Consider the following 27,480-nt stretch of genomic DNA (forward strand, 5'->3'; position numbering starts at 1 on the left):
CTCCAAGCTTGGCACTCTATCCAGCTGCCTGATCATTAAGTTTTGTTATTATCAACAAAAATAGATGATCCCAGGGGCAGTTACGTGGCGCAGTGGATAAAGCACCGGCCCTGGATTCAGGAGGACCTGAGTTCAAATCCGGCCTCAGACACTTGACACTTACTAGCTGTGTGACCCTGGGCAAGTCACTTAACCCTCACTGCCCTGCAAAAACAAACAAACAAAAAAAAACCCCAAAATAGATGATCCCAAACATTTTTTTTACTTACTTATCCCTCAAATTGATTACATTAAATGAATTAAACTAGCAGTATTGATCTCTAGTAGTGAATTTTTTTTCTTTTTTTTGGTGAGGCAACTGGGTTTAAAGTGACTTGCCCAGGGTCACACAGCTAGTAAGTATTAAGTGTCTAAGGCCTGTTTTGAACTCAGGTCCTCCTGACTCCAGGGCCCATGCTCTATCCACTGTGCTACCTAGCTGCCCCAGTAGTGAATTTTTTAATCCTTTAAGGTGGTGTCTAATTAGGTAAAGGAGAATTGAGAATTCTTTATTTAACAATCTGATTACAAACAGACAGCCCAGATAACTTAGGCCTACAAGCACCTAAATTTCCCCAATAGCCAGGTTTCTAGTCTCATTCACCAGACAATTTCCTTCATCATCCATCTGATTTTATTTGTGGCAGTCCAGCATGAGGAACCATGGCCTACTCTTCCCTCCTTTCTTTGCTTTTTTGATCTTTTACAACCTAGCAGATGTGGCCTACAACATTTGGCCTTGGGTCCTGTTTAACCCCAAAAGATCACTTTATGTCTATGGAGAAGAGTGTGTCCTGATCATTTTGTATTCTCTTGAGCAATGTATATATGCATAGAGAAGCAGCAGAATGTTTCATTTTTTACTGAATGAATGTCAACTGTGTACTATTTGGTGTCATGGGCTTCCCAAGGGGTTTTAACTCTGGAACATACTGTACTTACCAATGATTATTAATAACACAACCAAACTAAGACCAAAACACCCAACACCGGTATACTTCTCTTCTGTATACATTTTAAAACCAGATTTATGGCCTTATTGTTTTCTTGCAGCTGATACTGCCCCCTTAAAGAACAGATACTTACGCAAGAATTGCTGAGAGGGACAGCATCTCAGAGGTGAGGTAGGACAGGTAGGAGATGATAAACACAAATCCTGGCTCAATGATCCGGACGTGTTTGGTGAAACGAGTCACCAGAGAGAGAAGGAAGGCGAAGATAATTCCAATGAGCGTGCCTCCCAAGCTCACCACAAAGAAAGACACTACAAGAGAGACAAGAACCAACAACGCTGACTTTGATACTAAATGAATAGCCTCATTGTTTCAGGAATCGCAGGGCCCCAGTGTGGTGGGTGACAGCACTGGACATGGCCTGTCTCTTATGATCATTTTTTCGTCATTCGTTGCTCAGTAACCCCATCCTACTGAGGAATCAACAATCTTTAGGAAACAAGAGACTGCATTCTCTGCTTCTCAGTGCTCTGTCTCATACATGAGTAGCTAATGCTCCAGCTACTATTTTCCAGGGGAGGAGAGAGAAGGAGGGGGAGGGTTCTTATTATCAAGCATCAGGACCAAGGAATTTTCACATCTCTTCTAGAGACTTTGCTTGTTCCTCAAAAAAGCCTTCCCCCTCCCCCCATCACAGACACAAGGGCAAGTAAGGAAATTTCAGAATTTCTCCTTAAATGACCTGACACCATGGATGGCCAACCATTTTAAGAAAGAATAGAAGGTGACTATATTCTAAACACTAGGTGGAGAAAGACTTCCTCTTGTGGTGATTATTTTATGGACAGGTTACTCCTAAGAGTGAGGCTGGGATCTCACCGTGTTGGGCCAACAGTTTTACAAATAGAGTAACTAGATTCAATTCAATTTCCACAAGCATTATAATAAGTCCCTACTAAGTTCCAGGCTGCGCATTAGATATTGAAGATACAGATTTAAACAAACCAACACCAACAGTTCCTGAACTTGGAATCTACTAGAGAGAAAGAACACATGAGCAGATAAGTAAATTAAAGATAGATACAAGGTAAATATTAGTGGGGGGAGGAAGGGACCTTCCCTCTGCTCCTCTGAATGAAAAGATTTCCTTTTCCTTTAGGGTTTAGCTCCATCAACCTATACCCTCCATATTAATCAACAATCCATCCACAAGCATATATTCTGGGCTTGTGCAGATTTATTGAGTACATTGTGTATAGTCTGGATCATTTCTCTTATGTTAAAGAGTTCAGTGCCCAGCTCAGTCTTTCTCTGCACTTGAACCTCTGTGCTCATACTTTGGAACTTTGATATACACATTGGTGTCCCCCCAGACAATCTGACCATTAGTCTCCTCCAGTCCCTTGACCTACACCTTCACTCCACCTCTATTACACTCCATGCATGGTCATACCTTTTACTTCTATAATCTTGAACTCTGAAATCAATTACCTCATACTTTCCCCTCTGCCTTTCTGGGAAATCAAGTTGAACATGATTTATGAGGGAATTAGGTGATGCAGCAGATAGGTTGAAGCCCTCTCCTTCACAAGCACAGCTAAACTCTTGGAACCTTTAACACATCCTCCCAGACCTTTATGGGAAAGGAAGGCAGGACAGAGAGACCAGGCCCTTAGGAAGGAAGCCAGGGATTTTTCTTCTTTGGAGACTTTTTTCAATCATATGCAACAAAGGTAGTAAGAACCAGCTTTAGGAATATCTTTTTTACATTTGCAAAAACTACTGTAGCCAGGGAAGCCAAGACCCTAACATCTGGATGCTCTAAGCCCCAAACTCTGAATGGGAATTTCCATGCCTTAGAGCCCTGCACTTGGAGTCAAGAAGACTTGAGTTCAAGTGTGGCTTCAGACACTTAGTACATGAGTGACCCTAGGCAAGTCACTTACATTTTGTTTGCCAGAGTTTCCTCAGTTGTAAAATGGGGATAAGAGAACAACACCTATTTCTCAGAGTTGTTAGGATCAAGTGAGATAATATTTGCAAAGCATTTGGCATTGAGCCTGGCACATAGTAGGTGCTGTATAATTGCATATTCCCTTCCCTTCCACATTCCCCTGCCTCACCTTCTCTAAAGTTATGCTTTATCTTCACTGCAACCTCCAGTTTAATGCTATCTTTCCGGCTTTTCCAGTCCATCTCTCTGGTCTAACCTTCTTCCATTCACAAAATGGACCCTATCTTGAGATACTTCAAATACAAACTCGGTTCCCTTGTTTCCTGTTACTTCTGCCATTTATGCCTCACAAATCCTAATGCTTTGTAACCCCTCATATGTCTTCTTTACTCCTACTCACATATTGCAAAACACTGCTGAAAAAAGTCACATAACCTGCTCACTTGTTACCTCACGGGCCCTCAGTGTTTCCAGGAAAGACTTTTTTCTTCACTGATTGATCATTTTTCTTTTTCTACAGGCTGTTCCAAACCTTCTTTTCTCTCCACAAACTCCATAAATCTCTCTTCCCTCTCAGCAGAGACCCTTAGCCACCTACTTTAATGAAGAAAAACACCAATTTCCATCAAGGCCAGATCCATTCCCACTTCCTATTTCCATTTCTCAAAATCTGTCTATATCACTCTCTCCTTTGCTCCACTCCCTGAAAAAAAAATTTTATCTTCTTCTTGCTAACATCAAGCTCCCTACTTAGTTCTTGAGCCCATATCTTGTTGCCTCTTTGGAGTGTTTCTTCCATCATTCCCTCTTTTAGCCACTCTTTTGCTACTGGTTTGTTATATACCATGTACAAACAAGCCCAGGTCTCCCTCATCCTTAAAAACAATCTAACAAAAAGCCTTCACTTAACTTTGCCATCCCCTCAATTACCATGCTATATCTATTGTCCCTTTCACAACTAAACTCCTAGAAAAGATCTTCCATACTATTTGTCTCCATTTCTTCATTTCCCATTTACTTTTTAATTCTTTGTAGTCTGGTCTCTGAACTTCACCCCCACCTCTCACTTGACTGAAAATTCTTTCTCAAAGGTTAGGAAAGATCTGCTATATCCAGTGACCTTTTCTCAGGCCTCATCCTACTTGTCTTCTCTAAAGCTTTTTACACTATTGACCAGCCCTTCCTCCTGAACACTTCTCTCTTGTAAGAAACAGTTTTCTAGGTTCTACTGACCATAACTTCTCGGTCTCTTTTGTTGGATTATTATCTTTCTTTCTATCCCCCAAAGCTGGACTGTTTTTTTCTTCTTTTTCCATGTTTTCTCCCATGTTGATTATTTTAGGGTCAAAATTCCATGTTTCTCCCATCTGTGTCCATGAATTTGATGATCATCTTTATTCTTATCTATCTCCATCTCCATCTCCATCATGATCTCCATCTCCATCTCTATCTCTATCTCTATCTGGATGTCAATATTGATCTTTCTACATGTGTATCTCTCTTGTTCTCTTTCCCTCTTCCTCTCCTCCCTCTCTCATCCAGTTGCTAGATTTTGTTGTTCTTGCATCTGTCCTCTTCTTTTCATTCACTCAGCCTCCATCCTACTTGAAGCCTTTATTACCTCTTGCCTAGTCTACAATAATAGCCTCTTAATTTGTCTCCCTGTTTCCAGTCTTTCCCCTTCTCAATCCATTATTCAAACCCACCTGACCATGTTAACTCAATGACTACTCAAAAATATTCAGTGACTCTCTATTGTCTCCAAGATAAAGATAAAGTATAAGTTTCCCAGCCTGGCATCTAAAACCACCCACGATATGACTCCAACCAAATATCCATTTTTATTTTATATCACTTTTCATCACACATGGTGTATTCTAGTCAGATTGGCCTACTAGCCATTCGCTGTGCGTGAGATTCCCTCTCCTACCTCTCAGACTTGACACAGGTGGAGGAAACAACTTTGGGATGGGATATGGGGAAGAGCTGTCCTGGGTGCTGATTGGAGGGTAACTTCAACTATATGTCAACCCTCTATATACTAGCCAGTAAAGGAGAATTCATCCATATCAGCTCTATTCCTTCCTATCTTGCTTTGCAGTTCCTTCCATTGTGAACTCTGGAACTCTACATCCCTGGTCACACCTTCTCTCATGTCTGTAACACACTAAACTAGGAGAGGAAGTAGATACGCATCCTGTTCTTCTCACCGCCATTCAGGATTTCCCCCCTAACACTTCCACACTCAGCAACTTCTCCTCCATCCTCATACATCACCCTATCCAGATTCCAGTGGCTGTTCTAACACCCAGAGGCTGTCATAATAGCTCCAGATCATTTCCCTTCTTTCTCAAGGAATTCAGTACCTTGCTCCCAGGCTTCCTCTTCATCTCAAGTCCCTGCTCTTGAATTTGGTATCCTCAGTTTAGGCTTATTGTTCTTCTAGCCCCTAAGATACCCTTTTTTCTCAGTTCATTAGTTCCCTAAACCAGTGGTATCAAACTCAAATAGAAGTGGGCCACTAAACCAAAAACCGCAAGAGCTGCATATTGACTTAGAGCAATCACATATTAACATTATCCATGTTCTATATTTTTAACCTATTTTGTCAAATATTTCCCAATAATATTTTAATCTAGTTAGACCACACTCAGGAGTATCAAAGGCCCATTTGATGCCTCTGCTGCAAATTACCATTATCTTCCATTCTAAACACAGGGATGGCCATACCCTTGATCATATCATCATCTACAAGTGATAAGCCGCCACAATAAATAGCTCTCAAATTTGTCCATTCATAACCTTGGTCTTAACATCTCTCACTTTGCCTAAAACCATTCACTGTGTTCAACACAACTCCTAGTCATTCTGCCCACCCCAGGCCATCATCCTGACTCTGATCTCACTTTCCTGCAATAAAAAACTTTGACCCTTTATTTAACTAGTTCAACTTTATACTGAATTTTACCTTTAAATCTCTTGTTCCCTCATCCTATCACATTCATCCTCTTCCAAACTATAACCCCGGAGAATCTCTATCATCCACATTCTCTGCTTCTGCTCCTACTAAACATGGCTGGAGGAAATCATGCAACCATGCTGATAGTATCCACTCCAAACATTTGCTTCCCAGCATCAACTGGGTCCTCACTGCTGCACAACAATTCTTCCACTTTTTCCTGATGAACCTCTCTCTAATTCACCAAGAATTCTTTCACATTTTCTCTTTTCTTCTCAAGCAAACCACACAACCCCCCCCACACACACACACATCTGCCCACCACCATACTCACTGAAATCTGACCTACATTTATTTACTTATAGAAATGCAATCCTGGAGGTATCTCAAACTCAGCGTGTCCAAAACAGAATTTGTCATCTTGTCTATTAAGCCCTTCTCTTAACTTAGTTTTTCTATTTATGTTGAGCAATTTACCATTCTTCCAGTTACATAAAGTTGCAAGCTAAGAGTCATCTCCAACTCTTCCTTTTTACACAGCCCACACAGCCAATCAATTGTCAAATATTGCCAATTCTTCCTTCTGTAAATCTCTTGTATCTGTCCTCTTCCCTCCACTCAGACCACATCCAAGCTAGTTCAGGCTCTCATCACCTCTTATTTAAAGTACAGACATTGTTTCCTAAATGGTTTCCTTCCAGACTTTCCTCTCTATCTGTCCTCTACATCACTGCAAAATGGACGTTTCTAAAGTACAGTCTGACAATCTTGTCTCCCTGCTCAAGAAATCAGTACTGCATCTAGGATCAAATGCCAATCCCTGTTTGGTATCTCAAGCCTTCATACTCTAGCTCTGGTCTATCTTTCCAGCCTTGTTCCACATTGATCCCAATCATGCCTTCTATGATTCATCAAAATTTCTGTCTCTCAAGACATTCTGCCTTCTGTCTCCATGGTGTTGCATTCTTGGAATGCCTTCCTTCCTCACCTCTCTCCCTTGAAACCACTTATTCTTTAAAGACTCAATTCAAGGGGGCAGCTAGGTGGCATAGTGGACAAAGCACAGGCCCTAGATTCAGGAGGACCTGAGTTCAAATCCGACCTCAGGCACTTGACACTTACTAGCTATGTGATCCTGGGCAAGTCACTTAGCCCTCATTGTCCTGCCAGAAAAAAAGCCTCAATTCAAGTATCCACCTCTTTCAAGAGGTCTTTCCTGGAGTCTTCCAGCTGTTAGTTCCCCTGCCCCTAGCCACTCTGCAATTATTTTGTATGTATGTTGGGTTTATTTAATTACAAACATGTATTCTTATAAAACAATGTAAGCTCTATGAAGGCAGGTCTCACTTTTGTATTTGTATTTGCTTGGCACAGCAGGTTGTTAATAAATACTTCCTGGTATTGTTGATTACGTAGGAGATGGGCAGCTGTTGATGGTTTCTAAACATGAGTGTGGTAAGACCATGTGTTGAGGTGAGGAAACCATTTAGCGATGGGAGTGGAAAGGAAAGGATGGATGCAAGAGACTGTAGACGGACAGGCAAAAGTTGGCAACTAACTGTCTTTGAGGCATGATAGAATGAGCTGGTCACTCTCCATCGTGAGGTGGTTTTAGGCCTGGGTGACTGGGAAGAAAGTGGCACAACCCACTGAACTATGAGGAATGGAAGCAGGTTTGGGAGAACATGATGAATGTGATTTTGGAACAGACAGATTCAAACCTTAAGGGGGAAATTCTTTCTAAATGGTGCTGGGAGATGAACTGCTTGTGCTAAGTATTCAGCATTTCAGCTTCAGAACCCACTGGTTCCAAAGATTATCAGGCCTAAGAAGGAGAAACTGTAGAATCAAAATTTTTAGCACATAAATGAAACCACCCAAAGAAATACTGACTTTTGAAAAGTATTATTGCTGCTATGTATCTACAAAATATTGTTTTCGACAAAACTGCTGAATCAATGACACTAATTGTAGACCTTAATTTTGCTACACAAGTCCTTAATGGAATGGTTCTGAAGAAAGGGTTAGGAAATACTTTGATTTACGCACCTATGCCTTTTACACAGTCCACTCCTGTCACTTGATCAGCACCCAGTGACACAAAAGAGTCGAAAACATTATACAGGACCTAAAAGGAGAGAAAATGAATCAAATAAGAGTTAATTTGGCCCTGGAGTCAGGAGGACCTGAGTTCAAATCTGGCCTCAGACACTTAACACTAGCTGTGTGACCCTGGGCAAGTCACTTAACCCCAATTGCCTCACCAAAAATAAAATGAAATAAAATAAAATAAAATTTAAAAAGAGTTTATTACCTCTTGGACATCCGATAATTCCTTCCTAGTAACAGGCACTTATTTTACATGTGGTGGAATATAGGACCGGGGTAAAGATAGGGAGGAAAAGGAGAAAGGAGCCAGTCTAGTTTGGAAACAAAACCGTTGGAAGGAAAAATCATCACTGAATAATAATCATCAACATTTAAAAGGCCAAAAATAAGAGAGGAAGATGAAATGCAATACATTGTCTATTCAATGAGATGAGGAAAGAACATTCTGAACTGAAATCTTTTCAAATAAATAGTGAAATTCAGAATCGTGTGTCACATACATGCCATGACTTTCTGTAAGATTACCTGTTAGGAGGCACATTTGGCAAGTTTCCTTATCATAACAAAGCAGGGATGACAAACCACGTAATTCAATAAATCATGGTTATCAAACCCACATATTTTTAAAAAATGACTTTGGTGTTGTTTTGACTCCTGGCTTGTGGGATCCTCACCCCCTGCAGTCTATGTGGGTGTTGATGTTTAAACATTATCCTATCAAGACATTGAGATAAAAAGCTAAGAAACTCGATCCCACATAATTGCTTTTCCTCACTTCAGCTTGTATAGACAGCTGTGTTTTCTATGTCTGAGTTCTTTTTAAATGATGCGAGTTTCTACTCCTTTTCCAGAAAGTACCTCACAAACATTAAAACACTACAACATTTTATTTATATAACTCAGAAAAGGGGGTGCCATTAGGGATGGAGCAAAGAGGAGAAAGCTAGCACCCCCTGGAGATTGATTTTGCCTCATACCCACCCCAGCCATTCACTCTCTGCAGAAGAGAAATGTAGGGTTTTACCCCCACCTGCCAAGTATGCCACTGTCACCTGTTGTGAGTTACCTCCAGGTGGACCTGAGGACTGGAGAGGAGAATACAAGGGGGCAGCAAGGAGTACCCCTCTAGTATTTTCTTTTTTTTTTTTTGTGAGGCAGTTGGGGTTAAGTGACTTGCCCAGGGTCACACAGCTAGTAAGGATCAAGTGTCTGAGGCCGGATTTGAACTCAGGTCCTCCTGAATCCAAGGCCAGTGCTTTATCCACTGTGCCACCTAGCTGCCCCCTTCTAGTATTTTCTAATCTGGTAAATAGCCCCACTAGTTTTCAAAGCATCTCTGTCTTGTTGTGTAGCCACAAACTTAAGATCATTGGTGCAGAACTGGAAGAGAGCTTTTAAAGGTTGTCTAGATCAACCCCATCATTTTATAGATGAAGAAACTGAGGCCCAGAGTCAGAGAGACAGTTTATAACAGTACATGGACTCGAACCCAAGTCCTTGGACTCTAGATGTAGCACTTTCTCCCACTCTACCACAATGGACTACCTTATCCCTCTAGACCCAGTGATCTTTGTACTTGAAAAAGAGAATTGATTATGAATATCTGGAAATTACCTAAAGGTGTGATGAAAACGAGTCTAAAAAAACAGATTTTATTCTCATTTGACTCTGTTGGCTAGGCTGTAGGAATGAAATAGGAATTGTTTTCTATTATAAGGATATTAAATGCAAAATCATAGGATTAAAAGAGCAGGTTTTTTTAGCAGCCTGGTTTTTCTTTTAGGAAATGTAGGTCACATGAAACAAAGGTGAATTTTCATCTATCAAATAATTAAAACTACTTGGGAACTTCAAAATAAATGAAATTTTGTGCTGCTGTTGGTAGTTTGGTGATTATAGAAACAAACAAAAAAATAGTGATAGAGTTGTACCAGCACAAATAGGGTTAGCAATCATTCATCCTATTGATTCCCAAATTATCACCACTGAGAATAGTCTGTGAATCAAATATGGATGCCTAAGTCCTGATTTGTTTTTTCTGATTAGGCAAATAAAACTAAGCAGGACAAGCAAAATGTTCTTATTGAGACATGGATCCATTTTCACCCCTCAAACTTCTAATGGTAATTAATAAATCAGAGCATTTACTAAAAGGAAATAAAGATTTTTAGAGAAAGGCCTTTTAGAAATGGAGAAATAATCATATTTAGTACCATCACTTTGGCTTCACTTTTGTATGTGAGTGCCTTATGGATAGATTTCATTGATTTCTATGGATAGATAGAGATGTACTTTGTTCACACTCCACAAAAAAAAAAAAAAATTAGTAGTATTGGGTCTTTCAGGTTGTTTGAGCTTTTATTTTTCGAAAAGGCAATGGCCCTTGGGGCAGCTAGGTGGCGCAGTGGATAGAGCACCGGCCTTGGAGTCAGGAGTACCTGAGTTCCAATCCAGCCTCAGACACTTAACACTTACTAGCTGTGTGACCCTGGGCAAGTCACTTGACCCCAATTGCCTCACTAAAAAAAAAAAAAAAAAAAAGGCAATGGCCCCAAATGGGTTCATATTATAAGAAAAATGGACAATGGTAGTGTAATGCAAGTAGTGCTATTTGATTTTTTCATAATTCTTTTGCTTAATGCAGCTAGTGTTTTACATAGCCTTTTATACTCTGTTCACTTTTAATTCTAAATATAGGTTACATCTGTTTTCTGTGTTATTCTTCCCTGCCACCTGGGCAGCATAATGGATGGTAACATCAGAACTATGCAAGCTGGGCACTACAGCCCTACATGAACTGAACGGCTGTTGTTCCCCGCACCAACCCTCATTTGCACTTTTCCTCCTTGCTTTTAAGATGCCTGCAATTCTAGAAGTTTCAATTCTCCAAACAAGTATGCAATGGTAGAAAGAGCTATAACACAAATTAAACAGTGTGTGTGTGTCTGTGTGTGTGCACGTGCATGCACATGCTTCCATGTAGGAGGTGAGCGGGGTGGAGGCAGGCAGAACATCTACTTGATGCTGACAGAACTGGAGTCTTCCTATTTATAGGTCACTAATTTCCAGCATTAATTTTTCAACACCTTGGAGGTGTCTCCAATTATGTTAAGGGTTATGAAATTCTCAAAAAGGTGAGTTAAGGATTTTTTTGTGTGCCACTTTAGAAGAGAGAGGTCACATGACACAATCAAGTAAACATTTGGGAACTTTGGGAGAAAAAAATTGCTGTCAACCCCCAAGGATTTGATTATCCTTTTTCAGAAAATCAGTAAACAGTATGATAAAGAGTGTCTAAAGAGCTATCAGCGCTAATAACAGGACACTCTAAAAAGAGTGGGAATTATTAACTAAGGAGAGCGCTGGATTTATATGACAGAGGAAAAACTCTCACTCTCTCTCTCTCTCTCTCTCTCTCTCTCTCTCTCTCTCTCCTCTCTTGTCTCTTCTCTCTTTCTTTGTCTCTGTCTGCCTGTCATCTGTCTCTCTCAACTAACCACCTCATTTTACAAATAAGAATAAGGACCAGAAAGGGACTTTCCCACAGTCTACTCTACAATATGAAGGCATGGATACAATAAGCTAGCAATTGTGTACCATGATTTTTTCAGCACACTGTCATGATCATAGTATAGTTTCAGATGATTCAGAGTTAGAAAGGACCTTGGAGAGTTAGGGTCTATTCCAACTCCTTCATTTTACAGATGAAGAAACTGAGGGTCACTGAGGTTGAGTTATTTACCCAAGACCACATAACAAATTTTAAGTAGTAAAGCTGGGATTTGAACCCTGGTCTTTTGAGTCTAAATCTGCTAAATCACTGTTAAAAAGAGATTTACAAAACAGTTATTCTGAGAGTTGGGAAAACTAGCCAGTTCCTTCTCTCCTTTCCTGGGGTATTAGCCTGACAAAGGAGAGAATCCTGGAAAGCACTGAAGAGAGATATCTTGTTTCCCATGGCAGGGAAACAAATGTGTTCCTTGGTTAAAAAGAGGGTTAATAACTCTTGTATTATCATAAGACTTTACTCCCATCCTACCTCAAAGTACTCTAGGTTCACAAAGTATATTTATAAAGTTGTCTAGAGACCCCTGATTGCCTACAGAAGCCTTGCAGTTATCCTGTGTGATGGACTGCTGTAGTGTTGATGTTTACACTGTAACAATCCTTATGTTGAGCAGAGATCTGCCATTTGCCTATCATATGAATTAAAGCCCAGAAATAATTCCATTGGTGTTTTAGGAAAAGTATCATAACCCTTCTTTCCTCAAATCCAGTGGGGCTTCCATGCAGGGACAAGCAGGAGTAAATGGGGTAGATGATCTGTGGCATCTACTGATTGGGCTATGGGCCAAAAAAAAAAAATGGTCTCAAAAATTACTGCTCTCAGTAATAGTGATTAAGTATTTTATAACTTTGGATTTATAGAGGTGTGTGGGGGTGGGGGGGGGGATTATACAGACCTGCAAGTTTGAAAATAATGAATGGAAGGAACCTCATTTAAAAATATTTACAGGGGGCAGCTGGATGGCACAGTGGATAGAGCACTGGCCCTGGAGTCAGGAAGACCTGAGTTCAAATCCAGCCTCAGACACTTAACACTTACTGGCTGTGTGACCCTGGGCAAGTCACTTAACCCCAATTGCCTCACCAAAAAAAAATTTACAAACTTTGAATTAGGAGGAGGTAAAACTAGTCAGTGGGACAGCTAGGTGGTACAGTGGATAGAGTGCTGGGCCTGGAGTCAGAAAGACCTGAGTTCAAATCTGGCCTCAGACACTGACTAGCTGTATGGCCCTGGGCAAATCACTTAACCCTATTTGCTTCAGTTTCCTAATCTGTAAAATGAGCTGGGTAAGGAAATGGCAAACTGCTCCAGTGTCTTTCCCAAGAAAATCCCAAATGGGGCCACAAAGAGTCAAAAATGACTGAAATGACTAAACAACAGCAGCAAAAAACCAAACCAAACCGAAAAAAAAAACAAACCTGGTCAGAGAGACAGTAAGGTGTAATGGATCAAGAGCCAGCCAGGCTTGGAATCAGAAAGACTTGGGTTCAAGTTCAGTCTCTGACACATGCACAATTCACTTAAGCTCTGATGGTCCCTAGGGAACTCTAAGTTAAGAGCAAATGCTGATTTGTTTTGGTGGAAAGAGTTTACTCACTGGGAGCTCTTTATACTATTGAAATCACATGTGTGGCTTCTCTTCTTTTCCTCATTCCCTTCCTTCTCCCTCCCTACCCCAAAGGGCTCATTAGCTAAGATAGAAAGCAGCAGGAAGACTAACAGCTGCTTAAACTGATGCTTAATGTGGGCAAAAGTATTAAATAACACAGTAAGTAAGGGAGTGAGTAAAGGCTGGATGCAAGGGGTCTGGAGAGCTATCAGATTTAACGATCTGATACAAAACATGCCAGAAACATTCCTTGATGAGATTATGAATTTCGTAAGTAAAGAGAATACTGCCGATAGAGTCGATTTAGGTTTCAGTAAAGTTTTCCACTTGGGAGGATCAGACCATGTTTATCTCGGTGTTGGTGGCAGGGTCTTGTCGTGGCCTATAGAGTGGGGAAGGAAACAGAAGGGAGGAGTGCGTGCATCCCAGGAACTGGCAGAACTTTTGGCTGCATGGAATTTCAAATCTACTGAATTTGTTTTTGCCTAGAGCTCCCAACTATTAAAAAAAAAAAAAGCAAAAGGAAAAAGCTGTAACAAAGCTTTAGGAGGAGAGTAGCAAGAACCAGACCCTCACCACCACTTGCTTACCACGGTGACAGCATCATTCAGCAGCGACTCCCCAAAAACGATGATAAACAGGACTTCATTGACATGGACTTCTTCAAAAACGGCCAGGACAGCCACAGGGTCCACTGCAGCTATCAAACTGCCAAACAAGAGGAAGTCCAGCAATCCAATATTGAGCTCTCCTAGGAAAACAAAGCAAGCGACAAGGCACATGGGAAACCACCACTGTGAGAAGAGCCCCTGGAGCAAGTCCAGTAGCAGTCAGTTGCAGGGAAAATTAGTCACGTAAAGAACTGTGGATTCTTCAAGAGAATCTCTCAGATGAGGAAGCAAGATAATTCAAGTCCATTTCAGATGCGGGGATACTCTCACAGCTAGCTACTAGATCCTGAAGAAATTTCCAATGAATCAGACTGCTGAGTGAAAGGAGACAGTGGTCCAAAGTCAAACTATTCAGAGGACTGGGAAAAAAATATCTCAATTCTCTGGTTTTGGCACTCTGCCTTGTGACAGTCTCATGGCAAAGAGGCCAGGGACCAGGCACTGGGGAGGGGAAGGGTCCTTGGAGTGGGGACATTTCACAGAGTTATAGGATCCTAGATTTAGAACTACAAGGGACTTTTAAGGACATCTAAACCAACCCCCTCATTTCACAGAGGAAGAAACCAGATCTCTGAGGGTGATGGGACTTGCTCAGAGTCACACAATTAATGTCTGAAGTAGAATTTGACTCCAAGTGCAGCATTCTACCCACTATTCTTCACTGCATTTCATTAAGAAATTATTTACTCTGAAATAATGTTCTTTGGTAGTAAAAGTTTTATGCACCTGTAAGAATTTGTCACAGATTGGAAGCAGGATGAGTGGCTGATAGATCCGGCTCTGGGAAATCTAAACTATTATCCTTCCTAGCTTCTGCTCTTTTCCTTGTGCCAGTTTTATTGAAGATCTTATACCTGAACTGTACAGTTTCATCACATGAGTCAAGTTACCACCTTTATGAATGAAATTTAAAGAATTATGTGATTTGGCTACATGAGAACTCACTGGACTGTGAACCAACCTCTACCTAGGAATGCATGTAAGGTATCGACTATGAGTCATTTTTCTAGCTGCCTGAACTGGAGCACAACCAGGCTCATCTCTTTAGTAATTTACAAGCATATAAACAGTTTGAAAAGGCCACTTCATCACCAAGGTTAATGCTAGTTAGATGGCACTCAGTCTTTTGCTCAATTCTAAAAGGATTCTCTGAGTAAAATTACTTTTTTCTATAGCACTGAGCATCTGATTAAACAGGTGTTTGGAACAGGCCCCCATGGCTTGTCCCTACCACCATTTTGCAAGGTAATTTCCCACTATTGCTACTCAAGAGATTAAAATATGGTCTTTCTTAAAAAGCTACAATCTGAACATTCACATTTTGGCCCCTTGTCTTTTTCAGTTGTCTATCTCTTCATCTTTGTCCACTGATGTCATATTCAGTTAGTTCACAAGTTATTTCAAGAAAGGTAGAGTGATAGAGTGAAAAGAGCATTGTGTTTTAGAGCCAGAAGACTGGGGTTCATCCATCTATCTGTCTATCTTTCTCTCTAAGCTATCTAATCTATCTGTCTGTCTCCATCTCTCTATCTATCTCTCCATCTCTCTAAATCTATCTACCTACCTACCTACCTACCTATCCATCCATGTATCTCTATCTATCCATCAATTTATCTATTCATCCACCTGTCTGTCTCTCCACCCATGTCATCTATTTCTTTATCTATCTACCGATCCATCAATTCATCTCTGTTTTTTTGTTGTCATTCAGTCATTTTTCAGTCTTTGTGACTCCATTTGGGGTTTTCTTGACAAAGATACTAGGGTGGTTTACCATTTCCTTTTCCAGCTCATTTTATAGATGAGGAAACTGAGGCAAACAGGATTAAGTAACTTGCCCAGGGTCATACAGCTAGTAAGTGTCTGAGGTCAGATTTGAATTCAGGAAAATGTCTTCCAGACTCCAGATGCTGCACTGCACTACTTAGCTGCCCTTATCCAGCTACATGTGTGTATGCACACACATGTATACATATGTGCATGTATATGCATACATATATTTATACCCATCTATATTCAACATAGGATTGAACATACATAAACACAAATTTATGCAAACATGTGCAAATATGCATGCATATGTATATATTTATAGAAATATGTGCATGCATATGTATTTATATGAATACATGGATTTCTGTTCAGTCCTATACTTAATATAGATGTAAAAATATACATATATGCTTATCCTAATACATATTCTAATCCTAACTTTTCTCCTTAACTTCAGTCTCTGTAACATAAATTCAACCTATTAGACATCTTCTCAAGTCTCTCAAGTCCACATTCTATCTCTTGTTTCTGCACATTTGTGCAAGTTGTTTCCCCATCCTTGAAATAAATTCTTCCCTCATCTCTACCATTCAGGGTCATTTTCTTCCTTCAGGGCTCAACTCAGGTGCTGCTCCCCCAGCGTCTACTCCAATAACTCCCATTTGCTACTGTGTTTTCCCTCCCTAAATGTTGTATTTCTTTGTATACATGGTAGTGGACAGAGTGCCAGGCTTAAAGTCAGGAAGATTCCTTTTCCTAACTTCAAATGCAGCCTTAGACGTTTACTGACCATGTGACCCTGGGCAAGTCACTTAACCCTGTTTACCTCAGTTTCCTCATCTGTAAAATGAACTGGAGAAGGAAATAGCAAACCACTCCAGTATCTTTGTCAAGAAAATCCCAAATGGGGTCACAAAGAGTTGGATATGGGGCAGCTAGGTGGCACAGTGGATAAAGCACTGGCCCTAGATTCAGAAGGACCTGAGTTCAAATCTGGCCTCAGACACTTGACACTTACTAGCTGTGTGACCCTGGACAAGTCATTTGACCCTCACTGCCCCCCACAAAAAAACCCAGAAAACGAAACAAAACAACAAAACAAACAAAAAACCCCAAAGAGTTGGATATGACTGAAATGACTGAACAACAAATGAGTATCAATCTCCCATACACTTCTTGAGGACAGAAACTATTTCTGTCTTTGTATTTTCAGCACCTAGCACAGTATCTGGCACATGGTAGGTATGGGGTCGAATAACTATTTGCTGAATCAAACTGGATTTCAGCAACTACACTGATGTGTGTGTGTGCATGCACATAGATGTGTGTATGTGTGTACGTGTGTATTTGTGTTTGTATGGAAAGATCAGTTCAGTCCCCTGAGCCTCAGGTTCCTTATGATCCATAAAGTGGAGATAACATTACTTCACTACCTGCCTCACGGGATGGGTGTGAAGAACATATTTGTAAAACGTGTAGTGCCAGAGAAATATTAGCTTTTGCAGTCACTCAGTAAAGTACAAGGGAAGCCCAGAACACAAAATATTAAAAAATTAGGTAATAGGCATACAGTTTCATGTTACTCAATTGGCTTGGCAGAGGTTTAAAGCATTAACCTGCTTCTCCCTGTCCTACCCTGGTGACTCCATTCCTCCAAATGGCTCCATCCTTGGGACCATTGCCTTTTCTTATCTTCAGGCTTGAGCTGGGCTCTCTAGCTCAGCTTTTCTAAGCATCTGGCAAGAGAATATTAAAAAAAAAAACACACAAAACCCCCAAACTAAACAATGTGGGCTCTAGGTTTACCTCCACTTCAGGTAGAAAAATAATCTCCTTAAAGACAAGTGAATTCTGATTCTGTTCAAAGAAATTCCCAGACTATATTTTTCTCCATTGTTGGCACAGCACTCTGCTTTTTAGCCGAGCTTCTCATCTTGATGAAAACATCTTTGGTTCTCCCAATTTCTCTCTCTCTCATTTTTCCCTTTTCTCTTAAAATCTTACAAAACTCCAGCTCCCAGTATCTTTCTAGCTTCACTCACTAGCATCAACCATCAGCCTACCTAAACAGCACAGGAACACTTGAAAGATCCAGGTAAATTTAGCCTGGAGGAAACTTGGGGATGCATATAGTAACTGTTTTAAAGGATTCAAGTATTGTGGAAGACAGGTTAGATTTGTTAAGTTATGTGGGGGGAAGGTAAGTGGGCAGAGCCAGAAGTAATGGGGGGGGAGAGTTAAGTGATTCAGTAACATGCAATCGAGAACATGCTGGATTTGGAGACAGGGAGACCTGGGTTTGAATCCCATCTCTGATATATAATAGTCATATGATCTTAGGGAAGTCATTTAACCTCACAAAGCCTCAGTTTCCTTAGGTGTAAAATGAGGATAATCCTGCCTATAGCTATTACAATCGCTCAGCTGAACAAACTATTGTTACTAAAGTGCAAGGGAAGCCTAACCTAACCTCACAGGGTTATTTTCAAACACAAAAGAATGTGTCTAAAATTCTTTGCAGACTTTAAAGTGCTGTATAAATGTATTGATAAGAAACAAATTTAGGCTTGAGCTAAGTTAAAAAAAAAATCCTAATTAACCTTTCTCAAAATGGAATAAACTGGGGGCAGCTAGGTGGCGCAGTGGATAGAGCACTGGCCCTGTAGTCAGGAGTACCTGAGTTCAAATTCGGCTTCAGACACTTAACACTTGCTGACTGTGTGACCCTGGGCAAGTCACTTAACCCCAATTGCCTCACTAAAAAAAAAAAAATTGGAATAAACTGCCTCTGGAAGTGGTACATTCCCTCTCACTGAAACCTCCTAGGCAGACTCCCTATGGAGAAAGTCTTCAGGTAAAGATTGACCAATGCTTGATGCACTGGAGAAGGATTCTTGTGGAGGGAAGGGTTAATTTTGATGTCCTCTGTGGTCCCTTCCAAATCTCTGACTCTGTGAATGCTCACATCTCCAGGCACATCACCATATTAAAAACCCTTCATTCATCATATTAAGAAGCAAGTAGAGAGCTGGGAACAGAGTTCAAATCTTGCCTCTGACACCTTCTGGGTATATGACCCTGGGCCAGTCACCAGCCTTCTCAGTCCCTTACCCAAACTCCCAAGACTATAAATTACAGATCAGTTAAGGCTCTGCATTGACAGTTTTCCCCTCTCTGACAAGACTTTATTCCAATGAAATCACAGGGCCAGTCCATGGGAATCATCAGCCCCCTATTGAAAAGTCTGCAAGTGAGTGATGTCAAATTTGAACCGCTCTCCCAGTCTACCTATGAAAGGTAGATGTATCTCATGTCCTACCTCCGCTGCCTTGAGGCTATATACATATATGGGAAAGGCTCCCGGAGTTAACCCCGAGGAAAAATCAGGAGTCGGAGTCCCTTAGGCAGTTGGATGCTGGACATCACATCCCTCTGGCAACTCCTGCGGTGGCACTGGTGCCAAACTGTACTGGCTCTGCCTCTCCTTTGGCTCCACCAATGTCACGGAGAGGGAAAACCTGCTGTACGGGCAACAAGTGTTTTCCACATTGATCCGCCCAGGCCAGTGCCCTGGAGAGGACACTCCAGCTGCTCCTCATGGGGAAGATACAACACAGGATGCGGCAGTTACCGGTTATAAGTCATTCAGGAGCTGCAGCATCGGACTGCACAGCCACACTATGGCCTGTGGCTCTTCAAGGTGCTGATCCATGGTCATGTGCGACTGATGGAGGCCTACTACTACTACTACCTCCTCTGTGAAGGCTTTCCTCACTCCCTGAGCCCACAACAATTTCTCTCATCTTTGTAGTATAAATGTAATCACAGTTTAGTGTTTCATTACTCTCTAGTTTGTTTATGGGTGATAATCTTGCCTCTGTAGCTAAACTATAAACTCCTTGAGGGCAGAATCTAGGTCTTATACTTCTTTTGTATCTCCCGGATGCTTGTGAGGCCATGCCATAGAGTGGTATTGAAGTCAAAAGACCTGAGTTCAAGTCTGTACTCCCACACTTATTTTGTAACCTTGGGCAAGTCACTAAACATTTCTTAGCCTTTGTTTCACACTGATGACTTTTATAAACATTAAAGCTTCATATAAATGTGAGTTTCCACACTTTCTGCTCTTGGGTTGTGATTTTCCTGGTCTATATGAACACAATTTAAAATCTTGCATTTACATTTTATCACATTCAATCCACCAGTATGGGATTCCATGAATCTACAATGATGGCTGAGTTGAGGGATATTTCTTTGCCACTCCCCCCACCCCTAACAATACATTCCTACAAGTTTGTATGAAACAGCTTCTCTCTCAAATTTTCTTTCAAAGATTTCAAAAGATTAATGAACTCCTAAGGAAAGATTAAAGTTTCTTGTTTTGTTTTGTTTTTTTTTGACGAGGCAATTGGGGTTAAGTGACTTGCCCAGGGTCACACAGCTAGTAATTGTTAAGTGTCTGAGGCCGGATTTGAACTCAGGTCCTCCTGAATCCAGGGCCGGTGCTCTATCCACTGTGCCACCTAGCTGCCCCAAGATTAAAGTTTCTAAAGGAATTTGCTTCTACTATTTATCAAAACCTAGAGCTACCAACTCTGATCAATATGATCCTCATGTGAATGGCAGTAATTATTAGTACCTTGTACATCATTGAGGTCCAACTAATGTAAACATTACAAATATTATTTTCATTTTCCCCCTTGAACCTCACATAGGACTTCACAATATTTCTCCCTGATGTGTTTGCTAAATTATTTATTGTAAACTATACTTTCTTATGTTCTTTTTTTCCCCAGGGCAATAAGGGTTAAGTGACTTGCCCAGGGTCACACAGCTCGTAAGTGTCAAGTGTCTGAAGCTGGATTTGAACTCAGGTCCTCCTAAATCCAGGGCTAGTGCTTTATCCACTGCGCCACCTAGCTGCCCCTAAACTATACTTTCTAAAATTATTTTCTACTTATATAATAATGGCTATTGAGACTGTTTTGACAGTAAGCATGTATTAATTAATATCATATATACCAGTAAAGAATTGACCCTGTGGCAGTTAGCTCCCCCACTAGCCTCAGGCTTACAGGTCTAATTCCATACCCCTCAGAGACAGTATTCTGAGCTAAGAGGGTGAGAAGAGAGCAAAAAGAGAGAGAGGAAGCCTCTCGTGGTCCATGCTTTTTACTCTCTTTTGGTAGAGGTGGGTCACCGTACATTGATTGAAGCTAATTGGTTATAGCATAATTTAGCTCCATTGATTGACCTGACTTGAGGGGTGATCTAGAGAGGGTAAATTCATGCATCTAGGTGTCCCCTAGCTAAACAAAAGAATCAATCTGCATTCCTTGGCTCACCTGAGCTCGTCCCAGGCAAGGACTAAACTTTATGGAGTGGAGAGAGAACGACCAGACTGATGTTTGGGTTTCTCTTAGAAATCCATTATTAATCATTATTTTCTCACTCCGGTGTACTTTCATGCAATGCTGTGCATCATTGTTGTCTGTGTTTATGTCTTATCCCCTGGGAGGAACAGTGAACAGAGCAATTTGGGGTGGCAAGACTCACATTGTGTCTGTGGCATTTACTACTGATGTGACCTTGGGCAAATTACCTGGCATTTCTAGGCCTCAGTTTCCTTGTTTGGAAAAGGAAAGCTTTGGATCAGAAGACTTCGAAGGTCTCTTTCATCTCCAAATTTATGAGCTTACATCATACCCAAACGACATCTCCCTTAGTGACTGGCACAGAATTTTGCACATGAAAGGTGCTTACAAATACAAGTCGAAATGAAGTCCTGCCTAACATTCACCCCGTCCACATATGTTCATTTACAAAAGTCATCATCAGTATGAAACAAAAGCTAAGTGACTTGCCCAAGGTTACAAAGCTCTGTGTTTGTGTGCAGTTCCAGACATAGGTATAAAATAAGGCGTGATGTGTAATTTTCCTAAATCTCTTCTCCATCCCACTCTTTATCCACCTGTCTCTTCTGTCATTATGCCTATGTAGGGTTTAAAAAAAGGAAATGAGAACATAATATATAAAAGATGGGAGGTGAGAGAAAAAAAGGAAAAAAAAGAGAAGGAAATCTTGGTGGGTAGTGGTCGAATGCAAAAGCAATGACTTTACATTGTAATTATGTGGGGGCATACATGCCCTAAGTTGCCCACTCCTAGACTATGGCACTTTTCTGTTCTGCATGTTCTAACTGTCCTTTACATTTTGATGTCACCCCAGTTTGGAAACAATACCACGGTGACCTGCTTCTGCAAGATGGTGTTACTGAATATGAGCTTTTACATAAAGTTCTTTAACCCACAAGTAGGAGATCAAACTAGAAGAAACATCTAGGGGCTGGGGGTGGGGCTGAGAAGGATATCATTGGCTCTTGCTTGGCTTCCTACTTCGTGCTGCAAAGTTCCCCCATGATGCAAGGGTACTAGTGCCAAGATGCTTGGTCTAGAATGTAGGCCATTGGATTGTACAGTGAAGATAAGCTGGCATTCTCCAGGAACACCCCCTAAGGAGAGCGACCTAGGAGACCACATCACCTGACCATCAAGATCTTGTCTCCGCAATGGGCATGTCATTCCTAAGGAGATGGAAGGGCAGGCTCTGTTGGGAAAACTTATTTGTGCTATATAGCATTAACTTCCCTGGGGCTCTGTGGTTGATATTGCCAACACCACAGGAGCCATTTTGTCAGCTGTTTATACAATGTGCATTGTTTCATGAACAAGCAGAAGTTAAAGGAGGAACTAATTTTCAAGTAACTTTTCAACTGTAAAGTTTACCTATCAGTCTTAGTAGGCTTTGGAAGCATAAATTTTACCACTGAAATCCACAAATTTCAGTATGTAATTTCAGTAGAATTTGAAAGTGCAAATTTCTCACACCTTTCTTGTGCTCCCTGGATTTCAAGCACAAGTGGATTTCAGATACAAATACCCCTTCAAGGTTAGTCAATCTTTAAACACTGGTAGACTCCTATCATATTCTCCCTAGTTACACTAGAGTTCTCTGCTCACTCCACAGCTGTGCCCCATAGGAAGGCTACGTGACAAAACAAACAAACAAACAAAAGAAAAAAAACCAGAGAATTTGGTCAAACTATCAGTCAGTTCAAGAAAAATCAGTAAAATTGGTGCAAGGTAGACAGATCACTGGATTATATCATAGATTGAGAGCTGGGAAGGATTTATGCAACATTTTATTAAACTCACTGCATTTTCAAGTCTGTATCTCAAAAAGCCACCCAGAAAGGTCATTTATGGTTTATACCTATAAAGAAAGTTTGAGCATCATTTATTTTGTTGAACATTCATTCATTCACAGTGCTAGGCCCAAGGCCTAGCTCATTTAAGAGCACTCAAATTTCATTTAGTAAGGATGACTGCATCTAATTAATGTAGGAGATCTATCCATTCAATCTGATGAGTAATGTGTAATGATCTCTTCACAACCACCACTGAAGGTGAACTGGAACCTTTCTGCAGGAGGACTTGGGACTTGGTTTTTTCATCAAATCCAGCTTCCATTACCAAAGAAGGGGCCAATATTATTTGGAATTGATTTGTTTCCACCCAGTAGAGGGCAGGTATGCACCCAAAGGGATTCAAAATATTCATAGCAAAATCCTAACTTTGGAGTCAAAGGTTTCTATTTAAGTAGTTATCTAGGGTCTAGTAGAATGCAAAGAGGAAACCTTTATGGTTAACTTATCTAAAAACCATTAATTATATTAATGTACAAAGGAAAAACAGTGTCTTCTCTTCTTTCCTTCCCTGTCTGACTTAGGGACCAAAGCACTTAAGTGTGTTCTTGTATGACTTAAAAAAATTCAGTACAATCCTAACTCAAATTATAGATAAATGTACACACAAGCTGATTCATAGAAACAAAGGCAAACACCAGCCAGTTCTAGTTGTCACTCTTCTCTCTCTCTCTCTTTTTTTCTTTTTGGTGGGGTAATGAGGGTTAAGTGATTTGCCCAGGGTCACACAGCTAGTAATTGTCCAGTGTCTAAGGCCGGATTTGAACTCAGGTCCTCTTGAATCCAGGGCCAGGGCTTTATCCCCTGCGCCACCCAGCTGCCCCCACTCTTCTCTCTTAGAGCAGTTCTTATCCTCTATGTGTGTGTGTGTGTGTGTGTGTGTGTGTGTGTGTGTGTGTGTGATGAACTGCTGCAACAGTTTGATGAAGCCTATGAACCCCTTCTCAGAATGTTTTTGAATTCATAAAATAAAAAATAGGATTACAAAGAAAAACTATACTAAAATAGTTATCAAACTATTAAAAATAAAATTCATGGACCCTGTGATCAGAACCATTGTCTTAGAGGGTCATAAACCCAGTGGGCAGAAGCTAGATCATTTTCTATGTGCTACCTTACATAATTTTAGTATATGTTAAGTAATAGTGGTAGAAGTAGTAATTAATGAGAATAATAAGAAGAGAGGTAACATGGTGTGATCAATAGTAAGGAAAACATGTTCAAGTTTCATCTCTGACATGCTGACTGTGTGACCCTGGGCAAGTCATTTAATCTTTTGGTGCCCCAGACAATGCTCTAAGAGACCTTGCTGATCTGCATTGGTAGAAGAAGTTTTCTCTGGGCCACTCCACACAATATTATGATCATAAATCTATTTTGAAAAAAATATGTCAAATTGGAGAGCCATTGTGTTTTGGCATCAATTCAGAAAGGGGCATTTTCAGATAGTTATATCATTAGGTGGTTTCTATCCTAATTAGTGATAAGTGTAATGTGCTTGGTCACTACATAATTATGCTATTAAAATGAATAAACACAAGGTTCTGCTGAGGTGTAAAGTTAATACTATTATTATTTCTACTCTCAAAGATATCTTCTAGCTAGATCGCTTCATTTTGTAATTCATCCTGTTATATGCTTATTTCTTAGTTTGTAGGACTCAGACTTCCCAGGCAAGTACTGCTTTGGTCTTCTCTTGTCCAGACTAGTTTCCTTGACCACAGAGTAATTAGGAGACCTTTAGTTTGGAAACAAGCTTCATAAATCAGGTACTAGGGAACAGAGGTGGTCTGTTCCAAGGAAAAGTACTACTGTTCTCTGTATACTTTATCTATTTATGAAGACTTGAATTGCTCCAATCATGCAGAAGCTATGTACAAAATAGGCAAAACTCTTCCAGACATTCAAAGAAATTTGTGGAGCAGGAAAGTCACCATTATGATGACCATATTCAATATATTTTTGTTTTTGGTTTTGTTTTTTTTTGCAGGGCAATGGGGGTTAAGTGACTTGCCCAGGGTCACACAGCTAGTAAGTGTCAAGAATCTGAGGCCGGATTTGAACTCAGGTACTTCTGAATCCAGGGCCGGTGCTTTATCCACTGTGCCACCTACCTGCCCCGACCATATTCAATATAAATTGGTTTATTGGTCCCAATGATAGGAACTATAAATGTCTGATGCCTCTTGATGTGGAGATGGGTAACGACAGGCCCACGAGATAGAATGAGTGCATTCCTTTTCGTTGGTTAGCTGAGCTGTTTAGAGTAACACCATACCAGCCAAGCCAAGATGCCAGTTCACTCTTATGTGGGCCAATCAGCTCTGCTCTGATTCCCAACCACAGACTGTGTTTCAGCCTCAGCCATTCATCATGTGCCCTGCTGGTCGCACAAATCTATCCTCCACAAATAGAAAAGCAAACTGAAAATGGCCTACTAATTGTGGGTCATCTGCATTATTTTTATATGAGAAGACAAAACATTTAACTTTTTATTTCACATGGAGAGTCCCAGACCGAAGCAGTGAGGCACAGTAAGCAAGGGATGGGAAACAATGGCTGTGTATAAACTATATGAGCCCAGAGTACACCACTCATCAGGACTCTGTTGGGGTAGAGCAAAGATAGCCCAGGAATTGAGGCTGCCACAATGGTACCAAAAATTTGTAAACAAATAAAAAAATGTCAGTCTCAGCAGCTAATGGGATTATGAAAGTGTCATTCCGAATATATTAGGTTCACAAGAATGAGATATCATGAGCAGGCTATTTATAGACTACAACAAATTTCTATATGCACAGATCAAAGTCTACAGAAATGAACTTTTGGCACATACTGTATCATTTGTGCAGATTGCTGCCTAATAAAAAGATTTTTTTCTGATTTGTTTCTTGGGTGCTAAGGCCTCACCAATACTAATCAGCAAAAGGGGGACTGAGTATGAACATGTGTGAACAGTGTTGGGGGCAAAGTCTCATGTTCACTAGAATGCAATTCACAGTTATGATAACAATCTGTCAAAGCATGCAGTATGAAGTCTGATGTGGACTTTTGATCATCCTTTTTTTTTTTTTTTTGGGGTGAGGCAATTGGGGTTAAGTGACTTGCCCAGGGTCACACAGCTAGTGTTAAGTGTCTGAGGCTGGATTTGAACTCAGGTCCTCCTGACTCCAGGACTGGTGCTCTATCCACTTCACCACCTACCTGCCCCAATCATCTCTTTACCAATTCTTTTTTTTTTTTTTTTTTGCAGGGCAATGAGGGTTAAGTGACTTGCCCAGGGTCACTCAGCTAGTAAAGTGTTACATGTTTGAGGTTGGATTTGAACTCAGGTCCTCCTGAATTTAGGGCCAGTGTTTTATCCACTGAGCCACCTAGCTGTCCCCAATGCATTTTTTTTTTTAAGTGAGGCAATTGGAGTTAAGTGACTTGCCCAGGGTCACACAGCTAGTAAGTGTCAAGTGTCTGAGGCCGGATTTGAACTCAGGTACTCCTGACTCCAGGGCCAGTGCTCTATCCACTGCGCCACCTAGCTGCCCCTCAATGCATTTTTAATGCAGTGAAGATTTCTGGCTCCTGATTAGTATAATAAAGGCCAGAGGAAAGAAATTCTTCATAGTGTTACTTCTATAATTCAGGATTTAAGTCAGGCAGGAGCTTGAATATTTTTCTGTCCAATGCTTATGTCTAGAGGAAAATGAATTCTGTGTGTTTGGTTTGGGTTCAAATAGTGAATAAAAGAAGCATTCCTATTTTTTAAAAAAGAAAAAGGAGAAAAAAGGAGAAAATGTTTAAATGATTGCTGTAGCATTCTTCTGTAGCATAATTCCCAGAAGCTAAATGCACAATCCTCATGATTCGTGAATTGTTTTAGTTTTAGCCAATAGTTATTTTCCTCAGATTAAATTAGTGCTCAGTGTCGAAAACCTGAGTTCTGACCTTAGGTTATTTGTTCGAAGACTGTGAGAGATTCAGTTGGCATCCCCATTTTCTTGTTTTTCTGACTGTATATGAAAATAATCTAATTCAGAAAGTTAGGGTGATGTGCTTTGTAAAGGAGAAGAGATAGGCACAAGAATAATAAAATGACCCAAACTGTGATGAGACATATGCCAAGCTTCAACATCAATTCAGACACATGACTAATGGGGGATAGTTGAAAAAAAATATATTGTATTGGGCAGCTAGATGGCGCAGTGGATAAAGCACCGGCCCTGGATTCAGGAGTACCTGAGTTCAAATCCGGCCTCAAGACATTTGACACTAGCTGTGTGACCCTGGGCAAGTCACTTAACCCCCTTTGCCCTGCACACACACAAAAAAATATTCATTCATTCTCCTAATTTTTAGTAGAATGACAAAAAAACTTACTATAGAGAGTTTTTTGCTCAAATGCCACATGCTTAAATAGTGATTTAGCTATACTAGATAGGTAGTAACCCTGACCTTTTCCAGAGCAGATTTCATTTTTCTTTTCCCCACATGCTTTTTTATAATCGTGGAAGTCGTACAAAGAGTTGGTGGAGGTGGAGGAGTGGAGTGGTTACTAATAGTAAAAGCTGCTGGAGGTGGGTGGATATG

The 27,480-nt window shown here is 40.6% G+C and overlaps 1 protein-coding gene across 2 annotated transcripts in view; it reads right to left on the reverse strand.

The window, feature by feature from the left end:
* SLC9A3 (solute carrier family 9 member A3) overlaps nucleotides 1-27,480 on the reverse strand; it is a 139,842-nt gene that overhangs the window by 51,965 nt on the left and 60,397 nt on the right. For both annotated transcript variants that reach the window (XM_043979849.1, XM_043979850.1), the window contains exons 3-5: nucleotides 13,782-13,942; nucleotides 7,955-8,033; nucleotides 1,126-1,303 (exon numbers count right to left, since the gene is read on the reverse strand). In XM_043979849.1, the coding sequence (XP_043835784.1) occupies nucleotides 1,126-1,303; nucleotides 7,955-8,033; nucleotides 13,782-13,942 (418 nt within the window). The remainder of the gene's footprint in view (nucleotides 1-1,125; nucleotides 1,304-7,954; nucleotides 8,034-13,781; nucleotides 13,943-27,480) is intronic.

Source organism: Dromiciops gliroides, chromosome 1 (assembly GCF_019393635.1).
Source record: "Dromiciops gliroides isolate mDroGli1 chromosome 1, mDroGli1.pri, whole genome shotgun sequence".
Lineage (NCBI taxonomy): Eukaryota > Metazoa > Chordata > Mammalia > Microbiotheria > Microbiotheriidae > Dromiciops > Dromiciops gliroides.